Source organism: Aureobasidium pullulans (assembly GCF_000721785.1).
Source record: "Aureobasidium pullulans EXF-150 unplaced genomic scaffold scaffold_3, whole genome shotgun sequence".
NCBI lineage: Eukaryota > Fungi > Ascomycota > Dothideomycetes > Dothideales > Saccotheciaceae > Aureobasidium > Aureobasidium pullulans.
Window position 1 is genome coordinate 1,220,736 of NW_021941023.1, and position 27,996 is coordinate 1,248,731.

The window sequence follows — 27,996 nt, forward strand, 5'->3', positions numbered from 1 at the left end:
AACAAAGCTAATCTAATACTCACGTGCCCGAGATGGTCATACTAGACAAGATAATGCAACTGGAACCCTGAGCCAGGGTTGCCCTGCTTCCATCTTCGAGATTTGTATGGAACACTTTGAGAACGCGTGTCCCGGTGCCGCTACCTCTGCCGTAGCAAAAGGACGACCCCACTACCCCTCATCTCACGGACCAGATCTTTTGTCTTCGGGGAGCAACGGCATCGTCATTCGGGATGCTCAAGCTCACGCCGTAGGTAGTCGGCTACCCGACTCGGGAGTGTAGAATTGGACCTCAAGAAAGACGGACATGATTTTTTGTTTCTCTCTCGCCAGATAAGTCCTCCAGATACTTCTTACTCCAAGATCCAAAAACCAAAGACAAGAAGGAAACGAGTACGAAACCACACACGCAATCATGGCAAGAACACCGGGAATCCTGTATGTTACCATGCAACCCTCGGCCTCCCTCCCAGCAGCCGAATTCCACGACTGGTATAATAACGAACATGGTCCCAATCGCCTTCGCCTCCCCTTCATCCACAACGGTTTCCGCTACCGCGCCCGTGACACCACCACTTCAGAAGGCAAGGGCAAGCACGAATGGATGGCCATCTACGATACCGATGACATGGACGCCTTCAATGCCGAACCCTACCTCGCTCTCCGCGGTGCTCCCATTCAAACGCAAAGGGAAAGAGATATCCGCCCTAGTGTTGATATCGATAGGAGAAGTTATGATCTGGTGAGCAGTAGGGAAGCTGCGGACTTTAAGAAATTGGAGAAGATTGAGAATTATGGGAGAGGCAATGTGATGGTTTCTGTGAGACTGTCATTGAAGCAAGGGAAAGATGGCAAAGAGTTGGATAAATGGTATGAAGAGGAGCATATTGATATGTTGGCAAAGGTCAAGGGTTGGTTGCGTACGAGACGTTACGTCACTGCTGCCATCGATAACAAGGATGAAGTCGAGTATATGGCTCTGCATGAATATGCTCCGGAGAACGGACTTGGTGGTGACGAGTTCAAGGCTGCAGTTGAGACTCCTTGGGCCAAGGATATCATGACGAACCTCGTGGCCGAGAAGGTCAGACGTGAGTATGAGCTCTACTACACCTTCGGTCCTGCTCCTCGCGATCTCCAAAACTTTGCTCTTGCAGGATTCAGAAAGTGGGAGAGTCCGGCTACACAGACCAGGACTTTCTCTACTGGCAACGATGGCGGTGCCGTCGAGTCTTATATCACAACTTCAGATGGTGCAGAGCTCGGCTACAGACTTGAGGGCTCGACAAACCCCGATGCACCTTTGATTGTGCTCAGCAACTCCATTTTGACCTCCTACGGCATCTGGGATCGCTTTGTAGAGTCCTTCCTGGCGAAGAACAGCCAATACCGTATCCTGAGATACAACACCAGAGGCCGCACAAGCAAGGCTGGCGAGAAGCTCGTCACCATGGACGTTCTGGCATCAGATATCATCTCCTTGCTCGACGCACTCAAGGTACCCAAGGCCGCCTCCATCATCGGTGTCAGCATGGGCGGAGCATCCGTTCTCAACGCTGCTTTGACCTATCCTGACAGAATTGGCTCATTCATCGCCTGCGACACCAACGACAAGAACCCCGAAGTCAACAGAAAGGCATGGGGCGAAAGAGTCGCCATGTGCGAATCAGAAAATGCTCGTGGAGAAGAGAACGAGACTATCGTAGGAGAACAACTTGCCGAAGTTACGGTCAGAAGATGGTTTGTCAAGGAAAGCTACGATGGAGGTGACATGGAAAAGGAATGCGAAAGGGTCAAGCAGATGGTCATCAACAACAGTCTGGAAGGATTCAGGAAGAGTGTGGAGGCACTGTGCGATTACAACTTCCAGCCGCGCATGAAGGATGGAAAAGTTAAAGGTGTATTTGTGGTTGGCAGTGGAGATGGAGTTCTGCCAAAGACTATGAAGGACATGGCTGCCAGATACGGCAGCAATGGCGCCGAATGTGTCGAGATCGAGGGAGCTGGCCATCTGCCCATGGTGGAAAAGCCGGACCAGGTGGCAGAGGTTCTGGGAAAACTGGTGGCTTCGTCGTCGTAGAAGTGAATCTGCTAGGCCCCTCTTTATAGCGAGCCCGAATGAAGTACATTATCAACAACCTTGAAACCTCTTCCTGATTCTCGACGTAGCAGTGATTTCCCAATTCCCTCCAACTCCTCGCTTATAGCATGTTTTTGAGTGTCTTGAGAACGTGAGTCGTTATCGTAGAGTAAATAGGCATAGATAGCCGATGGGTGAGGCTTTCAAGGAGCCGGGTTATCCCTGACGACCTGCTTGATCTTCTTGTCGTAGGCAGCGCGATCCTTGCGGAAGAGGTTGTAGGCTTCAGCTTGAGCGGGCGACTCGGGGTTGGGCTCGTTCAGCAGAGATTGAATGCCGAGAAGAATCTCCTTGATGGTGATAGCGGGCTTCCAGCCTTCCTCTTCGTTGAGAATGGAAAGGCAGACGGTGCCGGAGGGGTAGACGTTGGGGTGGAAGAGAGGAGGAACAAACTTGCCTAGAGGTGTGTCAGTCGTAGAATCGGTGGGGTAGAGTGAGAGGATCACATACACTTTGGGGGCTTGGTAGGGTACTCATCAGGGAACTGAACCTCGAGCTTGAACAAGCCATCGGCCCAGAGAGTCTTCTCTTTGCCAGGAATAGAGCATTCCCACTTCTGGAGATCAAGACCACCCTGCGAGTTCTTTGCGGGCTTTGCGACGAAGCCGAAGGGGTGATCCTTGCGCCATTGCTTTCTCTCCTCGGAGAGACGGTTTGTACAGAGCGACATGGTGTGAGACAGTTATGACGGGTGGTGTGAGTGGCGTAGTGTTTCGGAGACGGGGATGTTGACGGGGTGTAAGGGCAAGCTAAGGCGGAGGGTTGGATCAAGACGCGACAAGGCGAGCGATTGTTGCAAGTGAACGAGACAAGAGAGGGCTTTGTGCTTTGTGCTGCTTCACAACTGTCGCGCCGCCTTGTCTAATCTGATCAACGATCAACGATCAACGATCAAGCAGTCAAACGGAGCAAACAAGACCCCGCAATGTCGGTCGCTGACGGTGACGGGTTCCTTGTGAAGGCATGCGGTCCGAGTGAGCCTCGGCTTTTGCTCCTGCATGCTGAGGACTCGACAGTGAACTTTTGCTCCCAACTCCTGCTTTCTTCTTGATCGTCACTGCCTTGAATCACTGCAATTCCATTCGATCGACACTATGGCAGACAAACAAGCCGAACAACACGTGGATATGGCTCCGGACCCTGATGAGGACGATCTCTCCGACCTTGATGACATGCTGGACGACTTCTCGACTGCTTCTATACAAGACCAGAAACAATCTGCCCCTGCCGCTAGCGCCGCCTCTTCCTCGAATACTGCTCAGCCGACCACATCATCTTCGGCCAAGGCCCAACCACAAGCGCCTGCAGAAGATGACGACTTCGCTCGTCAATTACAAGCCGGCATGGCCGAGTTGCTCGGAGGTCTGGGGGAAGACCCGGAAATGCAAAAACAGTTCGAGCAAATGATGAAAGAGCTCAGCGCTGCTGCTGAACAAGAAGCTGCCGGTACCGTCCCCTCAGCAGATACTGCCGACAAGTCATCCACGCCGAAGACAGCTCCTACCCCTCCTACATCATCGTCTGCCGCCAAACCTGCCTTTGCCTCGACTATCGAAAAGACCATGGAACGCATGCAGGCTTCCGGTCAATCTGCCTCTGCTGCAGCAGCAAGCTCCTCCGAAGAAGACATGCTAGCGAAAATGCTCAAAGATTTGGAATCAGGAAACTTCCCTGCCATGGATGGTGACCAAGGGGATTTCAACTCCATGCTCATGGGTATGATGGAGCAACTCGTCAACAAGGATATCCTTTACGAACCCATGAAGGAACTACACGACAACTTCCCCGAGTGGTTAGAAAAGAACAAGGACTCAACTCCAAAAGAGGATCTGGAACGCTACAAGACACAGCAATCTGTCGTCAAGGACATTGTCGACAGATTCGAAAAGAAGGACTTTAATGACGAGAACAAGGAGGACAGAGAATACATTGTTGATAAGATGCAACAGGTAAAAGCCCCATCTGTCTCTTTACAGCTTAGTTGTCACTAACACACAACAGATGCAAGCAGCTGGAGCACCTCCGCCTGGCCTTGTTGGCGACATGAACGCCGCTCAAGATATGCTCAGCGAAGCCGACGGCTGCAACCAGCAATAATCCCACACTTGCATATTTGCTGTTTGTCCCGACATGAAAAAGATACCCACGATCTCAATGTTTGCAAGCGACCTGTAAATTCCCGAATACAAAAGTCCGTCATATTGGCCAAGATTCCATTCTCTCTGATGTTGGAGGTCTTGTTGTCCTCAAGTCTGCTGACTGTCATCAATTGACTCATACCCACTGCTTCCGCCACTAACCCTGCTGCTGCCTTGTCCACCCTCCAATCTTTATATGTTAGGTATCTTTAGTCCCTTGCAAGTATTCAGCTGTGGTGGTGTAGTGGTAGCACACCTGCGTTAAGTTCGGGCACGTGGTCATTCGCTTCTAACGTGGTCCCGATGAGCACAGGAGGTCGCAGGTTCGATCCCTGCCCACGGTCTTTGGTACCTTGCTTGTGAGTGACCATTTGCAAGCAAGGTGCTATTTCTTTTTGCTCGATGGTTCTTTGTATACCTCGCGCGACGGGCTCTTTCTACACTTCTGTTTTCTTTTTGCTTACTGCTCGTTTGCTGTTTCTTGTGCTCGTGTTGCACTCATGTTGGTCGTGTCCTTTGAGTCATCTTCACCGTCTCACATGAGATGTGGATGTGTGAAAGCATGTACTCTGTGCTTTGAGATGTGCAATACAACCACTCTTCCCATCCAAACAAACATGTCCTTCTCTTATCCTCGACGCTCGCCTCCATTCGAGGCGAGAAACGATGTATTTCTCCTTCCACCATGTTCCAGAAGAACCATCACATACGCAAGATGAGCTCAACCATCCGGTATCTAGAAGCGCTGCACAAGTCTAATCGAGTAAAGTGGACCGCATATGCTCGTGCATGAAGGTAGAGGATACGAGTGCTCGAAATGTGGGATAGAAGGAATAGATAGACTTGAAGATCTCGCTATCCCCAATTCTCAATCAGGGGAGAGACTGATAGCGGAAATGGGCACAGTGGTAAACGATCTACTGCTTATCGCACCGCTCGACAAGAATGGGGGTTGGAATGAGGTGGAGGGGTACAGTAAACCAGACGACTGTGATTTCGAATTCATGGCGGCTGGAGAAGCATCTGCAAGAGGTTGTCTGCTGTCAAAAGGCAAGATGGTTTTGATGAAGCTAGGTATAAGCTGGAAGAGAGAGCATACTTGGTCATAAATACGAAATGTAATTGATTTCGAGAAACAACCACCACTTTCTATCTACATTCCAATCCTTTACCATATATCAAACACAATTCATTACCATATTCACATTAAAATTTCCTCCTCATCCATCGCCTCTATCTAAAAGAGCCCACCCTTGGGCACGGCACAGAAGACTCCTACAATGATACAAGAAACCAAAAACGCACCAATCAAACTCTGTACAAAAATGGTATCCTGAATCTGTCGCAAAGCAGGCTCTTGCACCCAAACCTCCCGATCGAAAATCTTACGAATGACATTTCTCTTCTCATATCTAGCGACCCAAGGTTCATCCTCATAGCTCTTAGCTACAGGGGAAGAATCGATCAGGGAATCACTGGAGGAGTTTTTGATAGATGCGTCTTCAGGGTCGGCGAAGAGCTCCCAGGGGCGGAGGTGGCGATGGTGCATCCCGTGGAGGACAACACACATTCCCTTCCATGCTGCGATGAGGGTGGAGATGCCGAGGATAAGTCCGATGATAGGGATGACTCTGTAGGCACGGCTTGCCGAGCTTAGAGTGATGAGGAGAGCTGCGAGAATGCCTAGGAGGATCAACGAGATGCCTAGGCCACGGGCGAAGATTACACGAGGGCGATTGCCGTTGCAGATGGTCCATCTGATGAAGTTGGGGTGGGCCTGGCGGCGTAGAGAATATTCTGCGCTGGTGAAGGCGGCACGAAGGGCGGATGGGTGAGTGGTGTGTTGAAGAGCGTGGAGTACTGCGCTGCGTTCGCGGTCTGAGAGGTTGAGTTGGCGCGATCCGTCGACAGCGATGAATATTGTGATGATACGGGTGAGTTCTTCGCGGAAAGGTTGTGCGGTAACTGTGTTGATGTATTAGCATACATTGGAAAGAAGGACACAAATTGTACGTACAGGGCTTCCACTTCATACCAGCATCGTCCATGGCTTCACCAGCCTTGCGTTGAAAGTCCGAACGTGATGATACGGGTCTCTCATCACTCATGCACGAAGAGTCAAACTCCGAGAATGTCGGTGATGCGGGAGTCCTCATCATCTCTGGAGAGTCACTGCGAGGGTCGTTGAACGGATCTCGCTTCTCGGCATCCAGAGGTACTGTATCGGCAAAGTCGGTTCCGCGTAGCACCGTTGCAATTGCTGCTGGAGTCTTCCTACGGCGAGCCGGTTGGGTGATCTCTGTATCCATCTGAGCAGCACTCCATTCGGGCGATAATGCCTGTTCAGACGCCGGAAGTTTGTCGAATCGCTCAACATAGCTTCTATACCAGAGGTAGAATTGCAGGTTCTCAGCGCTGTGTTCGATATATCTGAGATAGTTCATAAAGTCGCGGGTAGTGCATGGCTATGATGAATACAGTCAGTAGATGCTCATCGAATTGATGATACGATGATACATACTGGGCAAGTACCGCCAGCGATGATTCGGTCAAATGATAGTGCTTCCGGGATGCCTTTGGGTAGACCAGAAGTTCCGGAATGATATGAACCTTCGCTAGACAATCTCTTTTCGTTCGACGAAGTAAACGAGGATCCATCGGACACCCGGCTTGGACGTCTGTATGCAAGTGAGAGGACCATGTCTTATGATGATAGTATCAAGGGTTCTTGTTTTGATCCAGAAGAGTTTGATTATGGGAAAGTTGTTTACGGGCTTCAGGAACACGGCGGGACCGGATAGGACAGGCAGGTGCAGGTGACCTTATAGAAAGACCCCGCAGACGTCAATCTTCCAATAGTGAGGCACGGTGAGAACACTCGTGGGTTCGATCGACACTTAGCAGTGAGGTACACCGAGATAGAAGCAAGATCGAAGATGAAGAATTACCAACCATACACAACGAAGGAAGGCAAACTTTTCTTGTATGCGCAACACCCATGCAACTCTAGGGTCCCGCTTACACTTACGGCCTATTTGACGAACGCCACAGAGAGCAGCCAGGCTCCGCAGTCAGCGAGAGCACGGTGACTGGTCCGGGACACAAAAGTCTATGCTTGTCTAGCTCTGTGGACATGTGCCATTGCCGCAACCTGGGAAACGCATGCTCTGCCGTGCTGCACAGAGGATTTGCACGGATGAGCCATGCTTCGGAGACGGCGAGATCTTGGATCTCTGACCGTTGCGTAGCCGCGTGCTATGCTTGACCGCAAGTCATTCAGCAGATCTCGCCCATGTCTATCAACATGTCGAGTGGAAAGGTCAACATCGGTGAGAGGCAGGGAGTCACACACGTCAGCTCTCTTCGTGATCAGTTTGCATAGTACGTATCTGCGTATCCCGGCCACCCAGCCAGCCAATACAACGGGAAATACGTCGTCTCGCAGCAAGTAGCGAAAGGATGCAAGGGCCAAGGATGATGAATCTGATAGTCCACGGCAGCTAATGGTGCGCCGAGAAGTCAAACCTCAGAAGCGGGGCGTTTACCTGTTCGGGTATGGCGATTCTTGCGAGAACTACCGACGCGGCTCTGGTAGAAAGACCGAGACATTTGACTGACAGAAGTTACCGCGAGCCATAACAACAAACAGAAGATTCTGGTCCCCTGTAAGAGTCAAGCAGGGCTAGTGAGGGAGGAGTAGGATGCATGGCTTGAGTGAGAGCAGCTGATGTTGTTGAATCAAGATTTCGGTTATGCATGGCCATTGAAGATACATGCACAAACCACATGCTCCGAACGCCCGGATCCCGGCATAAAATGTCGATCAATCTGCAAAGATCTGGAAACTGGGGATAGGCTGGCACACAAGTTCGGTACTTCCGAGATACGGAACCATCAGAGATGACAGTGGTTTGGAATCACCGAACCTTATACGCGATCGCATCCTTCCTGTCTCGTATACGCGATGGCTCACGTCGATTCGCTAACAGAAAAGAGATTGCATTGTAGGAAGGAGGTCATAACGGCGTTTCTATATTAGAAGAGTCCCATGCTACTGTATGCTATGTACAAAGAGATCAGTATCCAAATGCCTCGGCATGCAGCCAAATGCCTTGAGCGCCTGTGCCCTTGTGGACCGCTCTCTCATCACTAAGCGAGACAACGCTCGTTCGTACATCGTCAACCAAGCCCTGGGGTCCACAGACAACCACTGCACTCTCGCCATAAGCCTGCTCGAGCGTTTTGCGGATGACATTCCTGCAAGCTGGCCGACCTGAAAAGACGGAGATTGCAGGATGTAGGAATGGCTGTTTCGGCTTGGGCTTTTCGTTCAGGTTGCTTGATGCCGAGCTTTCTGTTCGTGATGGACCCGCACCACAGTTACAAGTGCACGCTGGTCTGATGGCTTCGTCGTCGTCTTCATCCTCTATCGTGGCGGTGCAACAACATGTGCCATTTGGCCCACAAGATTGTTTTGATGTAGGCTCGGCCTTTTCTGATAGCGAGTAGCGATCCAGCTCCTGGACTTCAATCTTTTCATCCTTGGACACGAACTTCTTCTCAGACTTGTAGTCGTTGTATTTTTCATCATCAACAGAATTCAAAACTTCAGTCACCGAGCCATGTTTGGCAGACGATGATGTTGAGTATGATCTCCAGGCGTCCAGAAGAGTCTTCTGCTCTGTCGTAAAAGTATCGTCACAAGTAATGTAAGCGCTGATGTCAACGCTCACATCGTGGCCCTCGTTTTGGAGCCGAGCGATATCTTCCATGACCTGGCCGAGTTGAGTGGAGAACCAGCTAAGCTGAGGGCCAGACTTGACAATCCAGACGTATCTCACATGTCGTGTCACTGGCTTCTCACGTTGGCTTTTGCTTTGACCGCTCATGGCTTTCCACGAATGGACAAGATCGCGTAGTAAAGGCATGGTATATGTCGCACCAGAGCTACCAGCAAGGAGTACAACGCTGTCGAATTGTTGCAATGGACGGATACGACCATACGGACCTTCGATGGCAACACTAGTAAAGCTGCCTCTTGTCAAATCTCCATTGGTTTGAGGAAGGCTCATGCCAATTCTCTCTGCGTGTCGGTAGAATTTCTGTGTGCCACCCTTTTGCGACTGTATCAAGAATTCCATCTTGCCATCACTAGGAAGGGAGGAAATAGTAAAGGGATGAGCCTGCATGGGGGCCAGCGAGTGAGCAGAAAGAAAGACGTGTTGACCGGGACGCCAGGAAATAGGAGGATTGTTGATCGTCACGCGAGTTGTGTTGTTAGGCAGAGCAGTGAGCTCGGCGTTAAGAGCCCAGAGTTTGCCCATGGTTCCGTCCTTTCGCTGAGCAGGATGCAGGATTGACAAGTTGTTGTAGAGGTAGAAGAAGCCTCGCACGACACGGTCAAAGAAGAACAAGCCAACGCAGATCCAGACCCAATGCTTGACTTCGACGGGGATGTGCAGGTAGACGAAGCCAATGAAGACGGCGAAGGAGACAATATGTTGAGCGACGAAGAACTCGTAGCTCCAACCCCGAATCGGAGTCATGGAACTGACAGTGATCCAGACCAGGATTGACCAAGCGATGACACCATGTTTCGTGATGGGATCAGTACGGACTTTTGTGCCAATGTAGTCGTAGGGAGCCCAGTCGGCGAACCAGTAGCCCATGTGAATAGTGGCAGTCAGAAGGAAGCATCGCGAGGCCCAGCGATGAAGCCAGTTGATACGCTCGTACGACGAGCCTATAAGGGCGGCGATGATGTTGCGCTTTCCAGCCAGGAGGAAGAGTAGAGGCAGTTGACAGAGAGTAACAAAGCCAGTGCGATAGCCAATGTTCTCGAATGACCATTGATCGCTGACGTCGAGTTTGTAGAAACACATGACCAGCAGAACAACAATGTTTGCGCCGACGATCGAAGCTCTTCCAAGAGTAGGCGAGGGGATCCTAAGAGACTTGATGGCGAAGACGGGCAGGGAGGCGTTTGCGACTTCGCGTACGACAGCGGTACAAGTAGCCATGGCCCGGAAAGGAAAGGCCTTTGGTTTGGCAGGTGTCATACTCGTGGACCGTAATCTGGCGATATGTAAGTACAGCTTCTCTGAGGAGGAATGCGACAGATGGAATTACCTCTGCTGATACAGAAACCAGCTGTATAAGTTGACAAGAGTGAAAGCAGCAACGGCGGCGCCGACTACTGCCCAGTACATGCGCTCGAAGGTGAACAGGCTAGGAATGCCATTGCCCATAGACATGTTGCCCATGGACATATCCATGCCGCCCATAGACATATCCATCGTGAAGAGGTTGAAGTTAACGATTCGGTGGTTATGGTCGAGATGGGGCGATGGTCATTGAGCAATCTGCGAGGCAGATGCGGCGTTCAAAGTGGTCGACTCGTAATAGAGAAAGTCGGAATAGGATCAGAATCAGGTGTCGTCGTAGAAGAAAGACCGGCACATGGTGGAGACGCAATCATGGCATGTCGGATAACATGGCAGCTCAAACTCGCTCAATTCTCACGAGGCCGGTGGAGCTTGATGTTGTCGCTGTCTCGGCAGGGTAAGACCGTGAGAGATCGCGGGAGGGGCTTTGTCTCGAAGTCCGAAGACCATACCGCTTCCGGTCTAGCTTCCCTTGAAACTTGCTCAATAATGCTCTGGCCTTAAACCTCCGCCCCTCTAGAGCGTCGTCAACGTGGAACGCAAAGCCAAAGAAGCACCAGCCCAACATGTTTGCGACGTTCGTGTGTGCTTGCCATCATCGTTGTTTCCTCGCGATTGCTGTCATTGATCCTTCCTCGCCAATTTCACGTATGCCGAATTGACCGTCCATCATCTCTTGAAAGTTGCGCATACCCTCTCAGCTGCAGGTCCACCGAGCTCGTCGTTCCATTGCTACACCATCTATAAACAATTGTCCTCGACCCATTGCTTTGACCCCGTCCAAATCTACCCGTCCACCGAAACGTTCTTGTTGCACAACCACTCTTACCTCGATTGAACAACAAGCCGCTTGCCAGCATGGACATGTCACACATGTCGTCGTCCACCATGGACATGGCAATGTCAAGCGCAACTTCGGCCGCCGCATCCACAGGAATGTCCGACATGTCTACCATGTCGGGAATGAGCTCCATGTCCATGGTCTTCACCACCGCCCACAACACCCCTCTCTACTCCAAGGCCTGGACACCCACCTCTACCGGCGCATACGCTGGTACCTGTATCTTCCTCATCGTTCTGGCCGTCCTGTCCCGTCTGCTACAAGCCTGGAGGCATACTCTCGAGCAAAAGTTCCACGACAGAGCCATCAAGCGTCGCTACGTAAGAGTCGCTGGCGAGCAGGAAGCCGACCAGTTTCCCGACGAGTCGCCCGAGGCGGCCAAGGAGAAGAACGAACAAGCCATCTTGTCATACCGGGGCGTAGATGAGAAGGTCCGCGTCATCAAAGCCAGCTCAAGGGGCAGAGAGACAACTCCCTGGAGATTCACCACCGATCTTCCCAGAGCATGCATCTACACTGTCCAGGCAGGACTCGGCTACCTACTGTGAGTTTGTTTGCCGTCTTCGTCTTGATCGCCAAAACTAATACATCCGTAGCATGTTGGCAGTCATGACCCTGAATGTCGGCTACTTCCTCTCGGTTCTTGCAGGTCTGTTTGTTGGAGAATTGGCAATTGGCAGATATGCTTCTCCGGTCGATGACCACCACTAGCAGCGCCTCTCGATTGAGGTCCGACCAAAAGTTCCATACAGCCTGTTCATACTTCTTAATTATGTGTATACGACCAACGTTTACGACCTTTCTATCTGTTCTCCATGACCTTTGTGTGACAACATGCATTCGAGTGGATGTTTTGCTACGCATCATGGTGCAATTCTACCAGCCGGTGAATACGACTCGCGTAGCATGATATCAAATGCCTGGCAAGCACTGGGAGGATCAATCCAACCAGAAGACGACCTCGTAAATCTTACTGTAAAGAGAAATGGCCAACATGCGGGCTACGGACTTGAGTTTGTTTCTTGTAAGCTGAGAGGATAGCTCGTATGTTGGAGTATTGGATGATATGTCGGATCAGGGTTGGACTAACCGCATGCATGCCGTTGTTCATCCGTGCATACAAATCCCACGGAGGCTCGGAAGCCTAGACCGAGTTAACTTGCTCAAACTTGCTCACTATTCAAGCCCGCCCGCCCACGAGGGTATCTCGCGAACTGGAATGCGTTTCGAGTTCCGGATCTACGGCAAAGGGGGAAGGAGAGCTGTTAAAGCTTCTCTCTGTGTAGGTGAAATAACCGCCAGGTAGGAAAGCGCGAATTGCTATAAACTCTGCTTGTGTGACCACTCCCTGCAACGTCCCACCAACCAAACAAACTCTCAATTGCGCCTTCTCTCCTTGTGCTATCTTTCTCTCTGCACGTCTCTCTGCTTTCCACCTATCCATCACATCACACACACACACTCCACCACGATGAAGGTCCAATTGCTTCTCGGCGCCCTGCTGCCTCTTGTCTCTGCCCACTTCGAGCTCGTCTACCCTGCCGCTCGTGGTTTCGATGAGGACAACCTTGGTCAGTTCCCCTGCGGTGGCCAGAACACCGTCACCACAAACCGCACCGAGTTCCCCATCACCGGCGCACCCATCCAGCTTCTCATGGGCCACACTTCAGCCAAGGTCCAGGTGTTGCTGGCTCTTGGAAACGACCCCGGCTCCAACTTCAACATCACTCTTCTCCCTACCTTCCAGGAGAAGGGTCCCCAGAACTTCTGCATTGGCGCTGGTGCTCTGCAGTTCCCTGCTGGCTTGAACATTACCGAGGGTATGAATGCTACCATTCAGGTTGTTACCAACGGTGACCCTTCGGGCGGTCTCTACAACGTGAGTCATCCTGTACCACATCCTTGTACTTGAGCAGAATGCTGACAATCTTCATAGTGCGCCGACATCACCTTCACCTCAACCCAACTCTCTGCTTCCGACTACAGCTCGCACTGCTCCAACAGCACTGGCGTCACAGTCTCCGCTCTGACCAACGCTGGCAATGCCAACTCGTCCACCTCGGACTCCACCACCAGCGCCGCAGCTTCAGGCTCTACTTCTGCCGCCGCTTCCGCCGCATCTGGCACTTCCACCGGCGCCGCTGCCCAGGCCACCTTTGCTGGTTTCGCTCTGGGTGCTATGGGCGTCCTTGCCGGTATGGCTGCTCTGTAAACATGGGAGATTGGAAAAGGATGCATAGAACTGGCGTTTTTCTCTGCCATAAAAAACCATGGCAAGACGGGCTTGATGCTCGCTTTGGACGTTTGCTCTTTTTGCGATTATGATACCTACACTTCTCGAAATGAACCTTTATGACCAAATGCATTTACATCTTCGTGCCTGCTCATCGTTATCCACTTGGGATGTTCATATCCGGACCCTGCGCATGTGTCTTTCTGATGGTAGCTCGGCTCGCCTTCCGTGGTCCTTTGTGATGTTACAGCTCAACACTTCCAAACGTAACTAAAGCTTTGGGGTGCGAATGATCTCGGTCTCCTTGTGTTTGAGGAATCGATGAAAGCGCGTTCATACCTCCCCGAGCTGATCCGTGTGTGGCATGTGGTCCGTATCGTGTATATTAGCTTTCCACTGAATGACTTCATCTCTGTTGCTGCATCAAAGCCTGCTTCCAGTCTCCAAGTCTCTCCTGAGTGCGCGAAACAAGCTCTCTCATGCCTTCTCTATCGACAACACCACCACCTCTCTTCTCAATCCTCAATATCGACTTTTCCGTGGCAACGACCGTGACCATCTCATTGCATAGCTCTTCCTCGAAGCCGTCAGGATCAGCCAAGACCCAGTTCTTCGCATCCTCGGGCTTCTTCTGGGGAGCAGCGGTGCTGAAGACGGCGAAAGTCAGAGATGCAGGGATGTTGCCGAGGGTAAGCGATTTGGCGTCGGAGAGCTGGTCAGAGCAGAGAACGCTCTCATGATCGGGGTCCCACCATGCCTTGGGCAGTTTTGTGTCTGACAGGGCGGCCAGGATAGCACCCCATGCTGCGTCGAAGGGATTGCCATCTAGACTGATCACCAGCAGGTCGATGTAGAGGACCCAGTAGGCTTTTGTTTGGAGTTGGGGAGGCGCATCTGGGATATCGTCTTCGGTCTCTGGTGGTTGGTATTTGACCTTCAAGTCCTCTACGTCGACTAGCTTGGACAGATGTAACAGCGAAAGCAATCTTTGTGTCAAGGACTGTGCCAGTGTGCCAGGAGCGTTTCCGGGAAGGAATCCAGGGGAGCAGCCAGTGCTGAGCTCGATGTTGGGGACGAGCAGACCCAGCTCTTCGATCTCGCGTCTGCTGTCTTCCGGTCCGCGGTATGGGTGGGGTATATCTGAGGTGCGCAAGACTTCGGCGCGTACACCACAGACGACGGCGCTGTCTCCTAGTCGTACCACGGCGCTACCATTGGCGTGTGTGAGGGAGCCAGTGTTGACAGATGGTGAACGACATTGTTGCGTGGAACGGCCACTGGGGCGTGTCGGCGAAGCAGATGAAGATTGTGGGTCAAGGTGAGCGAGGAGGTAAGGCGCAGGAGAGAGTTTGGCAAAGGTCGCCGGCGGGAAGGAGAGCGCTGAAGGAAGTGTTGATGTCGCCATGGTTGTGAGTTGAGTGTGCTTGAATTAATCCGTTGCTCTTGCTCGACCTTCATCAAGCACAAATTCTTGAACAACTTTGTCTTGGCAAAAAGGAAAGCTCGACCTCCGAACGAACTCGATCGTCATCACGAATCGACCCCGGATCGACCTTCTCAATGCTCCCAAACTTTAAACGAGGAGTTCCAAGATCCAAGGCATTTCAAATGTGAATCTCCCGCGTGCCTCGAGATGCTGGGATGGCTTGTTACCTTCCTCCAACCTCCTCCTCGCCATGCAACCTTGGGCTCTAATCAGCCCGGCCTCCCGCGGCATTGGTCTACACCTCGCTCGCCATTTGCTCCAGAATACGAAGCTGCCAATCGTGACCACGGCACGAAAGGATTTGGATCAGGCCAAGGAATCGATCCTTGACGGCTTGCATGATGTCGACCAGAAGCGATTGAATGTCCTGAAGTTGGATGTCCTTGGTATGCAATCTTTCCTTTTTCCTTGCAAGCCGTTGTCTCCTTTCACCACGCTAATGCCAACTTTGACAGACGAAAATACGATTCAAGATGCAGCTTCCGCTTGCAGTGACCTGTTTCCAAAGAAGGAGAATTACTTGCATATATCATATGCTATTCCCGGCATCCTGTTCCCTGAAAAATCACCTCAGCAGATTGATCATGATGATGCGCTTCTGACCTTCCGGACCAACACGCTGGGTCCCATGATGATGCTTAAGCACTTTAGTCCTTTCTTGCCGCGGAAGTCGACACAGCTTGCTGAGGATCCATCGCTGCCCAAGTCTGCTGTTTGGGCTACCATGTCTGCTCGCGTGGGCAGTATCACGGATAATCAGCTCGGTGGATGGTATTCGTACCGAGCTTCCAAAGCCGCCGTCAATCAGGTCACAAAGACATTTGATAACCACTTGCGTACAGCATCTGGCGACAAGGCCATTGCTATAAGCTTGCATCCTGGCACAGTCAAGACAGAATTCAGCAAGGAGTTCTGGAGCGGTGTCAAGGAAGGAAAGCTGTTTAGTCCAGAGTTCTCAGCCGAGAAGCTATACGAGGTTGTTATAGGCAGAACACTAGACGACAGAGGCAACTGCTACGACTGGAAGGGTGAGCAAGTTCCGCCCTAGACACTTTGTATCTATGTCATGTACCATTCACATGCGCGTTAAAGATCTCTATTGTACAAACTGGGATTTGATTTCATCTCTTGATCATGCTAATCATGCTATGGTATGGGTTGGGGGCATTCTCAAATCGTGTCGTGATTGCGGCCATTACTTGTTGAGCTCAGCAGCTCTCTTCTTGAGGTCGTCCTTGCTGGCAGGCTCGCCGAGACCCTCAGCCATGACGGGGCCCTATAGAGTATGTCAGTCGTGATTGAGAGACCAGGTTGTAACCGCATCACTTACGGGGTTGGCGCTGTGGTCCTGAGCAGTGGCCTTGCCGCCGCTGGTGGCGGTGTTTTCGACCTGGTGCATAGGGTGGTCCGAGGCGTTCGAGTCTGAGGACTCCTTTGCAACCTGGTCGGTGATGTCTGGAAAGGTCAGCTCTAATGACGAAAGACATGGCGTGAGGCGACATACTGCCGGTGGTGTTCTCTTCCTTGTCGTGGTGAGGCATGATGGATGGTTTGGCTGTTTGTGGTATAGTTTGAGTGGTAAGGGGAGCTGTTTACTTTTGGTCGTGTGGTTTAAAGTAGAGGTGTAGAAGGACAGAGACAAAAAGGAACAACAAACCTGACTGACACCTGCCTAGCTAGCCCCTCATGACGTGCACCATGAGCTGTCAGCCTCCACAGCCTCCCCCACCCCGCTTGCCGTGTCACATCTTCCCCAGAGGGGGTAGATCATGATTATCATTATCGAACCATTGACTTTCCGCCAAGTCACCGGTGGCAGTTGGCAGTCTTTGGCAAGAGCAAACGATGACATCGATATGGCTGTGTTTAGGTTCGCGGCTTCCTTCGGGACCGCTTATGATGTTTGCAGTATAACGTGATACTCAAGGCAAGAGCAATGGTATGACAATAGCAGATTGTTCAGCGGCAAGCAAAACCTCGAGGGACGCGTCAGGGAAACGGACGACTGCATCTCGCCAGCAGATCAAGACGCACGGGATACTCGGAAATCCGTGATTTACAGGGCAAGACGGGCGCTAAGAACATCGACCTTGTCGTGCTTGTCACCAAGCTCCGGCTTTAATCTGAGCCGGCCATTCCTTGCTTTACAGCAGTCCATTTCTGCTTGTCTTTGTCCAAGTACTTGGCCATATTCTCATCCTTCCACATACAACTACCCGTCCGCCCAGTTCTCGCATCCTCTCGTTTCGACGGCCTCTGCTCTGGACTTTGGGAGCATTCGCAACATGACTTGAGTCTCCACCTCTCTACAGCCCCGTATCGCAACACGCTCTAGTCTTCACCAGCCACCTTCGCTTCCAAGAGAGCAGCCACCTCGGACAACACGATACTACTACACCATATCGACGCCCAACCGTCTCTCGATCTTCGTCTTCAGCTTCGCTACGGCTGGATCGACTAGGCTTGTGATCGTTGCCCAAGACCCTTATCTCACACTGATCCTCGACCTTTTCAACTTTCACAACTTTCGCTATGGTCGCCTCGCGACTACTGGCTCTGGCCATCACACTTCTAGCTGCCATACAACCTGCAATAGCTGCTAGCAGCAGTAGTACTCGCTATGTTACAACCACGAATGCCGACGGCCAGACCGTCTATTTACCAGGTCAGTTCTGCGAGACAACACTCTGGCGACACTTGGAATATCCCTAACTTGGACAATATGCAGATGATCGACGACCATCACTCTATACCGGACGATTCGGAGATTGCAAGGGTTCGAGTGCTGTCAATGTCACTCGCTTCGATGCTGCGTATTACAAAGACAATATGACCGTGCTGTTCCATTTGGCAGGCAACACGGCCATTGCTAATGAGAGCTTGATGAGTAAGTTTCTACCCCTGGCTGGACTGATCTGACAACATCTAATTTGGTCAGTGTACATTGGTGTCTATGCGTACGGAGAAGGTCGTTTTGATCTAACCTTTGATCCGTGCAGTGCTAATATTGGAAGGTAATTTATTTCTTATACGCGCGATGAAATTGTCACATGCTAATCTTCTCGAAGCTTGTGTCCGCTGAACGCAAGTATTCCCATCGAGGCCAACGGCATCATTCCTGTCGCTCAATCCGATGTCGCTGCTATTCCTCCGATCGCTCTTTCCATTCCAGACTTTGAAGGCGAGGCCATTCTCCGTATCTTTGCCAACTCGACCCAAGCCGAAATTGGCTGTTACTCGGCTGTCGTTACCAATGGCGCTTCTTTCTCACAGCCCAAGTCTGTTGGATCAGTGCTCGGGGCCTTCGCCCTCATCGCACTAATTGCTTCTTTTGCAACGGCCGTCTATGGCGATAGTGTGCCTGTTATGCGCAAGCACTATGCCCACTCGCTTTCTGTATTGGTCGTCTTCTCTGTCTTTCAACATGTCTACTTTACTGGAGCTCTTTCTATGAACTGGCCCAGTGTTCTCGTTGCATGGTGGAGCAACTTTGCCTGGTCAGCAGGCATGATCCATTCCAGCTCGATGCAACGCTCCATTGACAAGCTCATCGGTAACAACATCGGCAACACTTCACATGTCGGTGCTGCGGGTTCCGGAACCAACCAGGACGGTGTTGGAGGTGGCTTTGACATTTCGTCAATCTACAGAAGAAGCTTGTCTTTAAGAAGAGACCTTGCTTGGGACATTTATCAGCGCGATCATTCCATCGAGCTGAAGCGTGATGTCATCTCGCGTGCCGTGGAGAACCAACTTCTCAGGAGAGATCTTGCTAACAGCTCCACCGGATTCACCTGGTATGGCCAGCCAGTCCAAGCCGGTCTGCCTCTGCCTGGAAACTATTCTGGATTTGCTGGAACCCTGGCTCAAGAGAACATTCGAGTCTCTAACGCATTCATGACTGGATTCTTGTGGCTTCTAATCCTTCTCGTCATCCTTGTCGCTGCTGTTGTTGCTTTCAAGTGGGTTCTTGAAGCCTTCGTCGCCATCAAGCTGATGAAGAATGAGCGTCTAACCTTCTTCCGACAACACTGGTTGGGATACACTGCTCTAGTCGCCCTCAGGATCCTCTTCATCTCATTCTTCATGATGATGCTTCTCACCATGTTTCAGTTCTCGTACCAGAGCTCTGGCGGTGTGAAAGCTGTTGCGGCCATTGTGTTCATTCTGTTCTTCGTTGGCATCCCCGCATGTGTCATCTACGCCATTCTTGCTGGGCGGGCCGTCCAAGGCCACACGCCCAAATCCGAATCGTCACCAGAGCAAATCGAAGGAAGACAGCCACCTAAGTTCCTTGCAAAACTCGGTATCAAGAAGCCCATCACCATGAAGATGCCATCTGTTTCACTGCGCCGCAAGGAATCGCACGTTCATGAGGACCATACCTCTGTTCACGACAACGAAGAGTATGTCATGAGATTTGGGTGGCTCGCTGCTCGCTTCCGCCGAACAAGATGGTGGTTCTTCGCTGTTTGGACTCTTTACGAGTTCATTCGAGCCTGCTTCTATGCTGGTGCTTCTGGATCGCCCATGACTCAAGTCTTCGGGCTCCTAGTCGTTGAGTTCCTCTTCTTCGCGTTCATTCTCTGGGCTAGGCCCTTCGAGGGTCAGCGTCTCAATCTCCTTGTTGTCTACCTTCTTGGGTTCAGCAAAGTCGCCACCGTGGCGTTATCTTCCGCTTTCAACATCGCCTTCAATCTGGAGCGCATCACCACAACAGTCATCGGCATCGTCATCATCGTGATTCAAGGAGTCTTGGTTATTGTTACCATGATTGCTATCCTCGTTGGTGCTTTCTCATCGTACATGTCAATCACCCGCAATCATGAAGACTTCCGTCCGAGAAGAATGGTAGGTGTTCGTGAGAAATACTTCAAGCACCTCGATCGTGTTGCAACAGACGTCCCTAGGCCGCCCAAGCCAGAGAAGGTCGAGGCAATTCCCGAAGAGCCCAAAGGACCGTACTTTTCGGTCTCTCAAGTCCGTCGTGTGGCTAAGATTGAGGATGAGGATCCAGACTTTGTCGCCGAGATGGCAATGCTTCATCACGAAGATGATTTGGAAGCGGATTCGCCACATGCTTCGTACTCTGCACTGCCCATGAGATCACAAACACCTGGTATGGAGGTTGGAGAGTCGTCGCAGACTCCCATCCGCCGTGGTCGCGCGGCCAGCGGTGTGAGCTACAGAAGTACAAGTGGGAGCTACTCGAACCTGCCTCGTGGAGCCCGTCTACACCGACCTAGTTGGACCTCGCGCGACTTCTCTGAGACAAGAGATGATCGTTCGGGTACACCTATCGACATGACTAGGAATGTGCCTGAGGACGATGTCGCATTTGCCACACCGACGAGGTCTGGCTCGCGTACGCCCAAGAGGAGATCGGTGACAATGCCAACTTCGACGCTCCCTCCCATGCCCATCGTGGAGAACATGCAACTCGGTGGCGACTTTAGCACAAGGGATGTTATCGCAGACGTGCCCACGCCGACAATCAGACCTCGTTCGGGGACCTTCAGCGGAAGCCGCAACATCACACCCACGCCAGGAGATAGGAATTCGTTCCATACCAGATCGACTACGCTCGATATGCCAGCGCGAGACCATAGGGGACCTTTGACGCCCGCAGTGGAGCACGATGAGGAACTTTACCACTAAACACTGTTTTGTTTCTTTGTCTCACATCAAATACCCGCAACAAATGTTGCATCTCTCCTTCGGAATTTTCATCTTAGCATTGCATATGGCGCTTGGGACTCGCTTTGTTTTGGAGGTCAAGGCGCTATACCACAACACTCCTTCTTACCTTTTTGCTCTCTTTGTTCATAACGAATGCACATGATATATACGACATGATATATAATAGGACTCTGTTAGACAGAGGGGAAATAACAAGTTCAGTAGACGCACGAAATCACTATCGTCTTTTCATCTATGGTTTCCGGAAAATGTGATGGTAGATCTGCTTTGATACGGAATGAAAAACTTAAGTGAGCTTTTCTATGACCTCTAGCAATGATCGTATGACATGATGCATTTCCGATCAAAGCACCTCTGCCTGCCAACCCTATGCGACCTCCTAGATTCCGTCGTAATCCTCAAACTTTTGCTGATGCTCTCAAGCCTACTGCCATTTTTCTGTGAACCTGCCCCGTTCGAGCGATTCCCGTCCCTGATCATTCAATCAACAACTCCAGATCGATGCTTTCCTCACAACTCCCGCCCGGTAGCAAAAGTTTGCATCCATCATTGATGCAAAAAAGTAACCTTATCAGCCGCTCCCTCCTCCAATCCACACGTTTTACCAAAATCACCAACCTCCCAACCCCTCAACATGACTTTTCTCTCAAACGAAGCCAAAGCGCAACTTTTCCCAGGTCCGTCTTGACAATCTGGGATAGCTACCACACCATCATTGATTATGACCCGGATATACAATTCATCTTTTGGCGGATCACAATAAATGTGATTAGGATATAAAGGAGCGTTGGAATGACAGTAGATTTGCGGACACGCGAGGCGTTCGAAAATGATGCGTCCACCCATCGGCACCACATCTGAGATTTTCCAAGTCCTGGGGTCAGGGGCGTGATCGGTGGGTAAGGGGGAGGAAGGGAAGAGGTCAAGTGTTGACAGTAAAGGTAAAATATCGCCATCGTGAACGAAACTTAAAAATACACTTCCCGCTGAAGGACCTGTATATAGGACATTGGTGGTGGCGTTTAAGAATGGGAAGCCTCGGGCTGCGCTGTATTTATTCCCAGGTCCTGTGCGGTAGTAATGGAGGAGATCCCTCACGTATCCGAAATCCTTCCATTCGTGTTCGGTGAAGATGTTGCACCAGGGACTGCTTCCTCTGGCTAGGATTTCGAAACCGCAGAGTTGTTGCATGCTAAACACTTCATGGATTGTTAGATTCAACCCTGGGTTTTGAAATTCCATGCGAGCGATTATCGGGGGAATGTAGTGTTTTTGCCATTCCACGAGTTTGTGAAGGCCTTTGTGACGGCCTTCGGGGTTGTGAGAGCGGAGGTAATCTGTACAAGTTACTCCTGTTGTCAAGGTATCCGCGCCCAGCTCTTTCGTCTCTGGTATCACTTGCAACCTCGCTACATCCCGCCACTCAATGCCCCAAAATCCGGCGGCGAAGTACTTTGCACTCTCCACTACACGGTGGGAATCTGCCGCCCAGAAATTGGTCTGGTTGCGTGAGAGTGATGCAGCTTGAAGATCTGGGTATTGGGTACGGAGGGATACGCCTGCGGCAAAGGCACCCAGAGTTCCGGCGTAGGGACCTGTGGGAATGAGTTTGCCGATTTCTGAGGTGTAGTTTTGAGGCATGAAGAATGTCCAGTTGTGAAAGAAAGAGAGGTCGCCTTGCAGGTTGAAGTCGAGTGTGCGGAGGCGGTTGTGCAGGGAGACCATTTCTGTGCTTGATGTCAGATAACATGATAACAAAGTTTAAGTTGAAGAAGACCTACTTGCGGCTGTTCGACTTGTTGGGTATCGTTCGTTGTGTCTGGCCATCTGCAAAAGTTCAATAACCAAGATGGGAAGGAGGGTTTAATGGAGTGCTCTTACCATATGCACTTGTTCAACTCTGCAGCCTTCGGGTGGCGCCAATCCGCCTTCAACAACTCCATCCACTTTAGGAATCCAAGGTCCGTTACCTCCAAGATGGTATAAGATATTCCAGTCATTTGTGGTATTCGTAGCCGAGATTTGAGGATACGTCCAGTTGTTCATGATAGCATCAAAGTAATCCCGTGTAGGCCTCAACCATTGAACTTCCTGCTGCAGCCCTAAATATAGGGAAACTGCAAAGACAGCCATCGAGATTGGTAACAATATCATCTTCAAAGGCCTCAGATGATCCCTCAGATAGATTCTGCTCAAGAGAACTCCTCCCGAAAACCTTCGTTCCGGGGTATTTTATGTAGTCTGCTACAATAGCGCAATTCTTCTCATGAGACACTCATTGCGCCAACTTCTGGATGGCAAGATGTTGTATGTAAAATTGTCTCGTCAAAAGATGGTCGTTGATGTTTTTGGCCAGCCCTGTGAAACACAATCCATCCTCCCTCCGCATGCAGACAGGGATCCACATTGCAAAAAGCACGGACCTTGACCTTGATGGTAGACATGTTGGATGAAAACATTCAGACACCTCAAAGACACACTTCATCGGATGTCATCTCTCTTCTATACCACACTATACTTTCTACGAGAAGTGACCAATAGATAAGGTCTAGGGATCATTCAACGAGACATGGCCGCTCAAGCGTGCATACTCGCCGAAGACACACATACATCACAGTCTTCAGCATCAAGTCAGGGAGTTCCATGTTGAGCCGGGCTTAAAGGGGGTTCAATCAGAAGAAAAGAACATGTTTCATCGATTCAATCGACTCTTGAAGGAGAAAATAAAAGGAAACAAAGAAATGAAGACTTGGAAATATGTCCCATGCAAAGTCGTGTCAATCCGATCATCAATCGAAGTTCCTCAGCCGATGCCCAACCGTAATCGCTGTTCCCAACACCCACCCATCCCTCACCCACGCCATATCCCTAGTAAAGAAAAAGAAGAAAGGTCAAAAAGAAGTGCATCTAGAAGATGGTGCCGAAATCTTCATCGACTTGAGGCAAAGGTTTGCGAGGGCTGGTGCGCTCGCCGTTTTCATCGACGGCAGGCTTGCGGTGTCTGGGATATGATTAGTATAATGATCACAACATTGCAAAACATTTCCAACTTACTTGAAGGTGAAGCCGACGAAAAGGTTGCGACCCATCTTTTCGTCACGCTCAGCCATATCTTCGAGAGCCCTTTGCTTGTCCTTGACTTCCTTGTACTTGGCCATATCCTTCTCGCTCTCAAAGTCATCGAAGTAACCGGCATCGGTCTCACTGTCGAGTTCGGGTACGAAAGGAGCACGCTCCTCACGCAGGCGCTCCCAACGGACTTCGGCGAAGTAAGGGTGCGCCTTGACTTGGGCCATACCTCGCAGTCTTTGGTTCTTACCGGAGATGAGGCGGGTGATGAGATCCCATGTACGGCGCGAAAGGAAGTAGTTGGGGTCTTCGTATTCGGGCTTGCGCAAGACTGACGACCAGCGCTTCAGGTTCTGCCATGTCTCGTCAACCGTGGCACCAGCGAATGGTGGGTATCCAGCAAGAGCTTCGAACAGCATGCAACCAAGAGACCAGTAGTCGACGGTAAAGTCGTACTCATCGCCCTTGAGCACTTCAGGGGCCATGTAGTCGGGACTTCCAACGATACTCTTTGCGTAATTGACGTCGCGCTCACGCAGACTGCGGTATCCTTCTCTTCTTTCCTTGAGCGAACGCTCCTCGATGGGTCTGCCGAAGGGAATGGCGTCGCGAGGCATGTTCCCGACCTCCTCGAGCTTGATGCGCATGCTCTCAATCTTAGCAGGGGCTAGGAAACCGGCAGCCAGACCAAAGTCAGTCAACTTGACGTGACCGGTGCTATCGATCAGGAAGTTTTCTGGCTTCAAGTCGCGATGAATGTAGCCGAGTTGGTGCAAAGCGTCGACGCAGAGGAACATTTCGGAGATGTAGAAACGGGCATGGCGGTTGTGCAGGACACCGGTGTTATTGAGAAGAGTGCGGAAGTCACCACCGGGGACGTACTCCATGGCGAGGTAGATGCTGGAGTCGTCTTGGAAGGCATACAAGAGACGCACCAGCCAATCGCTCTTTGCAGTCGTGAGAATGTCGCGCTCGGTCAAGACGTGGCGCACTTCGTCGAGCTTGAAGAGCAACTTCTTGCTCATGATCTTCAAGGCACAAACCTCGCGTGTGTCCTTCTTCTGCGCCAAATAGACCTGGCCGTAACCACCCTGACCGACCTGTGTGAGGATAGCAAAGTCACCATGGTTGAGACGGGTACGTCTGGCACGGAGCTTCGCACGTTCGCGTCCAAGATATTGCTGCATGTTTGATTGGTACTCAGCATTGGGGGTTTGTGGCGGGGGAGGGTTATGTGCGTGGAAGAGTTCGGTGCGCTTTTGGCGAGTGGAAACGTAGTTGAGGAGGTCATAGTAGTGGTCGAGAAAGTCTAGACTGTTAGCATTTTTGTTAGGTCTGATTGCAGGAAGCACATACAGAGCTGGGTGACATTGGCCAGACGCTTGACGGTCGGCTTCTGCAACTTCTCAATCTCCTCTTGGGTCAGACCGCCTGAGATGACACTTCGTTGTCTCGCCAGGGGCTGGTCGTCTTGCGGTGGGCGGTACTGGTTTTGCCTAGAAGCAGCAGCCTGGCTGACGTGGTCTTGTTGTTGGGCGCCAGGACGAGTTGGCGGGGTGTTCTCCTTGCCATTCTTGCGCGTAGGGCTGTGGTCCTGGTTTCGGGGTGTTTTGGAGGGAGAGCCCAAAGTGGGCAGCAGTTTCATGGCGTTGGAGAAGACATCGGGCAGGTCGAAGGCGCCGGGGGGCATGCGATTCTTGCTGGGACTGCCCTGCGGTGTCTGGGCGGGCGAGATGAAGGGCTGCGCATTGTGGCCCTGGTGTCGTGGAGAGGTGGGAGTCAGAGGTCGTTCGCCCAAGTCGCTACCACCGCGCGAATGCATGGGCGGAGGCATCATTGGCATGTTCAAATGCAAGCTCTTATCGGGAGACGCCATGCTGTTTCTGTGCAAGAGTGTCTCAAAGAGCTGGGTTGAATTGTGCTTGATTGATTGCGAAAGATGCTTGATAGATTGCTGAAGAGGGGACGACGAGTGTTGCCGCATCAACAAACTCCGTCCCCACCCATCAACAAACCGCTCCAAACACCACACACAAAGCCAACTTTTTGCCATCATAATTTAACTTTCCCAGGATGCCTTGTCTAATTCTGTAATACTCTGCAACATACTATCCACACGTCACTTCAGCGGAGCACTATCACGAAGAACAACAGCCGACCTCAAAATGTCAATTGCATTGTCCGTCGATAAACATCTACATCATCAAAACAACTCGACGCCAATCCTTGATCAGCTTCAAGCTGCAATGGGCTTTGCGTGAACGCCTTGGAAGTCTTCGACGAGTCCTTTCCACAACTGCTTCATGATACTAGTCTGCTCAGCCAGAGGTGCTTTGACTGCTTTCTGGGTCGCTGCCGCAACTCGATCCGCCATGGCGTGGAAGTCGATAGGCATAGCATTGTTGTCCGATACCTCGGAGAAGTTGCTTATGATCTTGTCGTTTGCCATAGTGCTGATCTGTGGTCTGATGACAATCTGTTCGACCCGTTAGTCGCATCTTCAACATGAACACACCCAATGCTACATACCGCATCATCGGCCTCTGGCGCGTGTGCACCGACACGTGCAGGACTGAAGTTGGTGGGAAGAAGAGGAACGCGGAGAGTAAAGCTCTCGGCGTTGTCAGGGTCAAAGTCAGGGAAGTAGGCAAAGTCAATGGTAGAGCTGTCGTTCACGGCCTTGAGTGTACGGCTGGTGTTGAAGTGACGAACAGCCTTGACCTCGTCCTTCTGCTCAGTGCTAGGACGCTTGCTGGCATTGACAGCGGTGGTGAAAGCACGAGAGTGAGTCAAGTCGTCAGCGGAGAGACGACCCATGAGCTGCAATGTCCATCAGTCTCATGCAATATATGATTGGCAGCTAGTGGGATATGGGAAAACTCACGTCGTGCATAGAGCCAGAGAAATCCAGCTTGCGTCTCTTGCACTCGGCTCTGAGGCCTGCAATGTCACGTGGAAGGTTCGAAACAGGACGCTCAGCAGTGAGCAATGGCGAGGGGAAGGTAGCGGGGCCAGTCATATGGAGTTGACGACGGCTGCCGCCAGCTGCCAGACGTCTCAAGGCGATGAACTGGTAAGCTCTGGGTGCAGACATGTTGACACTGTAGGAAGATGAGTGAAGCTGTCAGGAAGGTCGATTGTTTCGAGGCGAAGCCGTATTGAAGTTACTAGGTAGACAAAGGATTCAGGTTGAGGAGGAGGAAGGAAACTTGGGGGGGAAGTCGCACAAGAAAAAGGCAGCTGGGGGGTTGTACGACCATGGGCTCTTGCATCAGGCAGGCACGAACGTCCGAATCGTGCGACATTTTACCTCCACACCGCTGGCTCACCAGCAGCAGCAATCTGTATCTGCGAATAGAATGGTAGAGAGCTTGTCAGCCCCAGATAAGCCTCAGCACTTCGGATCTGCATGGCACAAATTAGGCTTTGGTAACGAAGCCTCTGGTTTCCCCGAAATCCATACCGATATCGAATGGTATCAAAGCAAAGCAAGTAACAACCTTGAGCATGATAAGGATTCACAACGACTTTCAGCTTTCTCCTTACCCTCAGATAGTCCCCACGACCATTTTCACTGCCTGGTATGTCTCCAAAGTACCCCGCGATACAACCTTGACAGCTCATAGTGAGCTCAAGATGAGCTCCAGCAAGCATGGGTCTCCATATCGGCACCCTTCTCCGGCTTCCCGCGGGTTAGCGTGCATAGACCGTTCTCTCCGCATTATTCTTATCTGCTGATCTCCCTCCTGAACATCAGACCATCTGGCCTGGTTGGCGGTGCCTTTGCGCTGACCAAATTACCCGAACTCTTCGTCCTTGCGACTCATTTCTCTCACTAAGATTTCTATTATCTAACCATTCAACAGCCTCAATTTCGTTTGGTCTCAGCTTTGCTTTCATCAAGTCACCCCGCCGGTCTTTCAGCACTGATTTACCGGACTTTCTTGTCCCGAATGGACCGGCGGCTCTCCACGTCAACACCGGTCCTGGCTTCCCTGGAGAGGATGAAGCAAAGCAATAATATTTCATGAGTCTCAACAATCGGATCGGAAATACAGCCGTGGGCAGCTCTTATCTCTGACGCCATTGCACACTGCCTTCGTCTCATCTTTTGGAGCAATCATGTCCTCAACAATTGCGTGGTCAGCACATTCCTGTTTTGATCATCAAGGTGAATGGATCTGCTATCATCGGCTTCAACAGCCGTACATCTTCTCAGCCTCCT

At 51.2% G+C, this 27,996-nt stretch overlaps 14 protein-coding genes across 14 annotated transcripts; 6 read left to right on the forward strand and 8 right to left on the reverse strand.

The window, feature by feature from the left end:
• Positions 1-415: 415 nt before the first annotated feature.
• M438DRAFT_266996 (alpha/beta hydrolase) lies at positions 416-2,080 on the forward strand (the record flags this gene model as incomplete). The annotated part of the gene is made up of 1 exon (XM_029900149.1): positions 416-2,080. The coding sequence occupies one exon, from the start codon at positions 416-418 to the stop codon at positions 2,078-2,080; it is 1,665 nt and encodes a 554-aa protein (XP_029764050.1).
• A 203-nt stretch (positions 2,081-2,283) lies between these two features.
• M438DRAFT_266739 (ubiquitin-conjugating enzyme) lies at positions 2,284-2,810 on the reverse strand (the record flags this gene model as incomplete). Its single annotated transcript, XM_029900133.1, has 2 exons — positions 2,284-2,537; positions 2,591-2,810. 2 exons carry the CDS (start codon positions 2,808-2,810, stop codon positions 2,284-2,286), a joined length of 474 nt encoding a protein of 157 aa, XP_029764051.1.
• A 303-nt stretch (positions 2,811-3,113) lies between these two features.
• M438DRAFT_312815 (Pex19-domain-containing protein) lies at positions 3,114-4,712 on the forward strand. Its single transcript, XM_029902530.1, has 2 exons — positions 3,114-4,089; positions 4,142-4,712. Exons 1-2 carry the CDS (start codon positions 3,235-3,237, stop codon positions 4,235-4,237), a joined length of 951 nt encoding a protein of 316 aa, XP_029764052.1. The 5' UTR covers positions 3,114-3,234; the 3' UTR covers positions 4,238-4,712.
• Positions 4,713-5,416: 704 nt separating this feature from the next.
• Positions 5,417-7,037, reverse strand: M438DRAFT_362707 (uncharacterized protein). Its single transcript, XM_029907599.1, has 3 exons — positions 6,800-7,037; positions 6,296-6,743; positions 5,417-6,243 (listed from the first exon to the last, which is right to left on the reverse strand). The coding sequence occupies exons 1-3, from the start codon at positions 6,977-6,979 to the stop codon at positions 5,516-5,518; spliced, it is 1,356 nt and encodes a 451-aa protein (XP_029764053.1). The 5' UTR covers positions 6,980-7,037; the 3' UTR covers positions 5,417-5,515.
• Positions 7,038-8,354: 1,317 nt separating this feature from the next.
• Positions 8,355-10,806, reverse strand: M438DRAFT_290801 (uncharacterized protein; the record flags this gene model as incomplete). The annotated part of the gene is made up of 2 exons (XM_029901724.1): positions 10,408-10,806; positions 8,355-10,353 (listed from the first exon to the last, which is right to left on the reverse strand). Exons 1-2 carry the CDS (start codon positions 10,572-10,574, stop codon positions 8,355-8,357), a joined length of 2,166 nt encoding a protein of 721 aa, XP_029764054.1. The 5' UTR covers positions 10,575-10,806.
• Positions 10,807-11,396: 590 nt separating this feature from the next.
• On the forward strand, positions 11,397-11,994 carry M438DRAFT_266469 (Ctr copper transporter; the record flags this gene model as incomplete). Its single annotated transcript, XM_029900110.1, has 2 exons — positions 11,397-11,827; positions 11,880-11,994. The coding sequence occupies 2 exons, from the start codon at positions 11,397-11,399 to the stop codon at positions 11,992-11,994; spliced, it is 546 nt and encodes a 181-aa protein (XP_029764055.1).
• A 760-nt stretch (positions 11,995-12,754) lies between these two features.
• Positions 12,755-13,495, forward strand: M438DRAFT_266211 (uncharacterized protein; the record flags this gene model as incomplete). The annotated part of the gene is made up of 2 exons (XM_029900087.1): positions 12,755-13,162; positions 13,220-13,495. The coding sequence occupies 2 exons, from the start codon at positions 12,755-12,757 to the stop codon at positions 13,493-13,495; spliced, it is 684 nt and encodes a 227-aa protein (XP_029764056.1).
• Positions 13,496-13,922: 427 nt separating this feature from the next.
• On the reverse strand, positions 13,923-14,921 carry M438DRAFT_267258 (exoribonuclease family protein; the record flags this gene model as incomplete). Its single annotated transcript, XM_029900167.1, has 1 exon — positions 13,923-14,921. One exon carries the CDS (start codon positions 14,919-14,921, stop codon positions 13,923-13,925), a length of 999 nt encoding a protein of 332 aa, XP_029764057.1.
• Positions 14,922-14,994: 73 nt separating this feature from the next.
• M438DRAFT_134129 (NAD(P)-binding protein) lies at positions 14,995-16,311 on the forward strand. The gene is made up of 2 exons (XM_029898844.1): positions 14,995-15,388; positions 15,458-16,311. Exons 1-2 carry the CDS (start codon positions 15,193-15,195, stop codon positions 16,048-16,050), a joined length of 789 nt encoding a protein of 262 aa, XP_029764058.1. The 5' UTR covers positions 14,995-15,192; the 3' UTR covers positions 16,051-16,311.
• Positions 16,198-17,566, reverse strand: M438DRAFT_372192 (uncharacterized protein; the record flags this gene model as incomplete). The annotated part of the gene is made up of 3 exons (XM_029908334.1): positions 16,198-16,278; positions 16,333-16,470; positions 17,543-17,566. The coding sequence occupies 3 exons, from the start codon at positions 17,564-17,566 to the stop codon at positions 16,198-16,200; spliced, it is 243 nt and encodes an 80-aa protein (XP_029764059.1).
• Positions 17,143-20,924, forward strand: M438DRAFT_394898 (TRP-domain-containing protein). The gene is made up of 4 exons (XM_029909179.1): positions 17,143-17,667; positions 17,731-17,889; positions 17,941-18,016; positions 18,071-20,924. Exons 1-4 carry the CDS (start codon positions 17,535-17,537, stop codon positions 20,658-20,660), a joined length of 2,958 nt encoding a protein of 985 aa, XP_029764060.1. The 5' UTR covers positions 17,143-17,534; the 3' UTR covers positions 20,661-20,924.
• A 324-nt stretch (positions 20,925-21,248) lies between these two features.
• M438DRAFT_352629 (phosphoglycerate mutase-like protein) lies at positions 21,249-22,748 on the reverse strand (the record flags this gene model as incomplete). The annotated part of the gene is made up of 3 exons (XM_029906804.1): positions 21,249-22,429; positions 22,484-22,529; positions 22,584-22,748. The coding sequence occupies 3 exons, from the start codon at positions 22,746-22,748 to the stop codon at positions 21,249-21,251; spliced, it is 1,392 nt and encodes a 463-aa protein (XP_029764061.1).
• A 491-nt stretch (positions 22,749-23,239) lies between these two features.
• M438DRAFT_394900 (putative serine/threonine protein kinase) lies at positions 23,240-25,705 on the reverse strand. The gene is made up of 3 exons (XM_029909180.1): positions 25,128-25,705; positions 23,757-25,080; positions 23,240-23,703 (listed from the first exon to the last, which is right to left on the reverse strand). The coding sequence occupies exons 1-3, from the start codon at positions 25,645-25,647 to the stop codon at positions 23,610-23,612; spliced, it is 1,938 nt and encodes a 645-aa protein (XP_029764062.1). The 5' UTR covers positions 25,648-25,705; the 3' UTR covers positions 23,240-23,609.
• Positions 25,706-25,925: 220 nt separating this feature from the next.
• On the reverse strand, positions 25,926-27,155 carry M438DRAFT_343001 (uncharacterized protein). Its single transcript, XM_029904884.1, has 3 exons — positions 26,656-27,155; positions 26,301-26,591; positions 25,926-26,247 (listed from the first exon to the last, which is right to left on the reverse strand). Exons 1-3 carry the CDS (start codon positions 26,863-26,865, stop codon positions 26,008-26,010), a joined length of 741 nt encoding a protein of 246 aa, XP_029764063.1. The 5' UTR covers positions 26,866-27,155; the 3' UTR covers positions 25,926-26,007.
• Between the last annotated feature and the right edge of the window lie 841 nt (positions 27,156-27,996).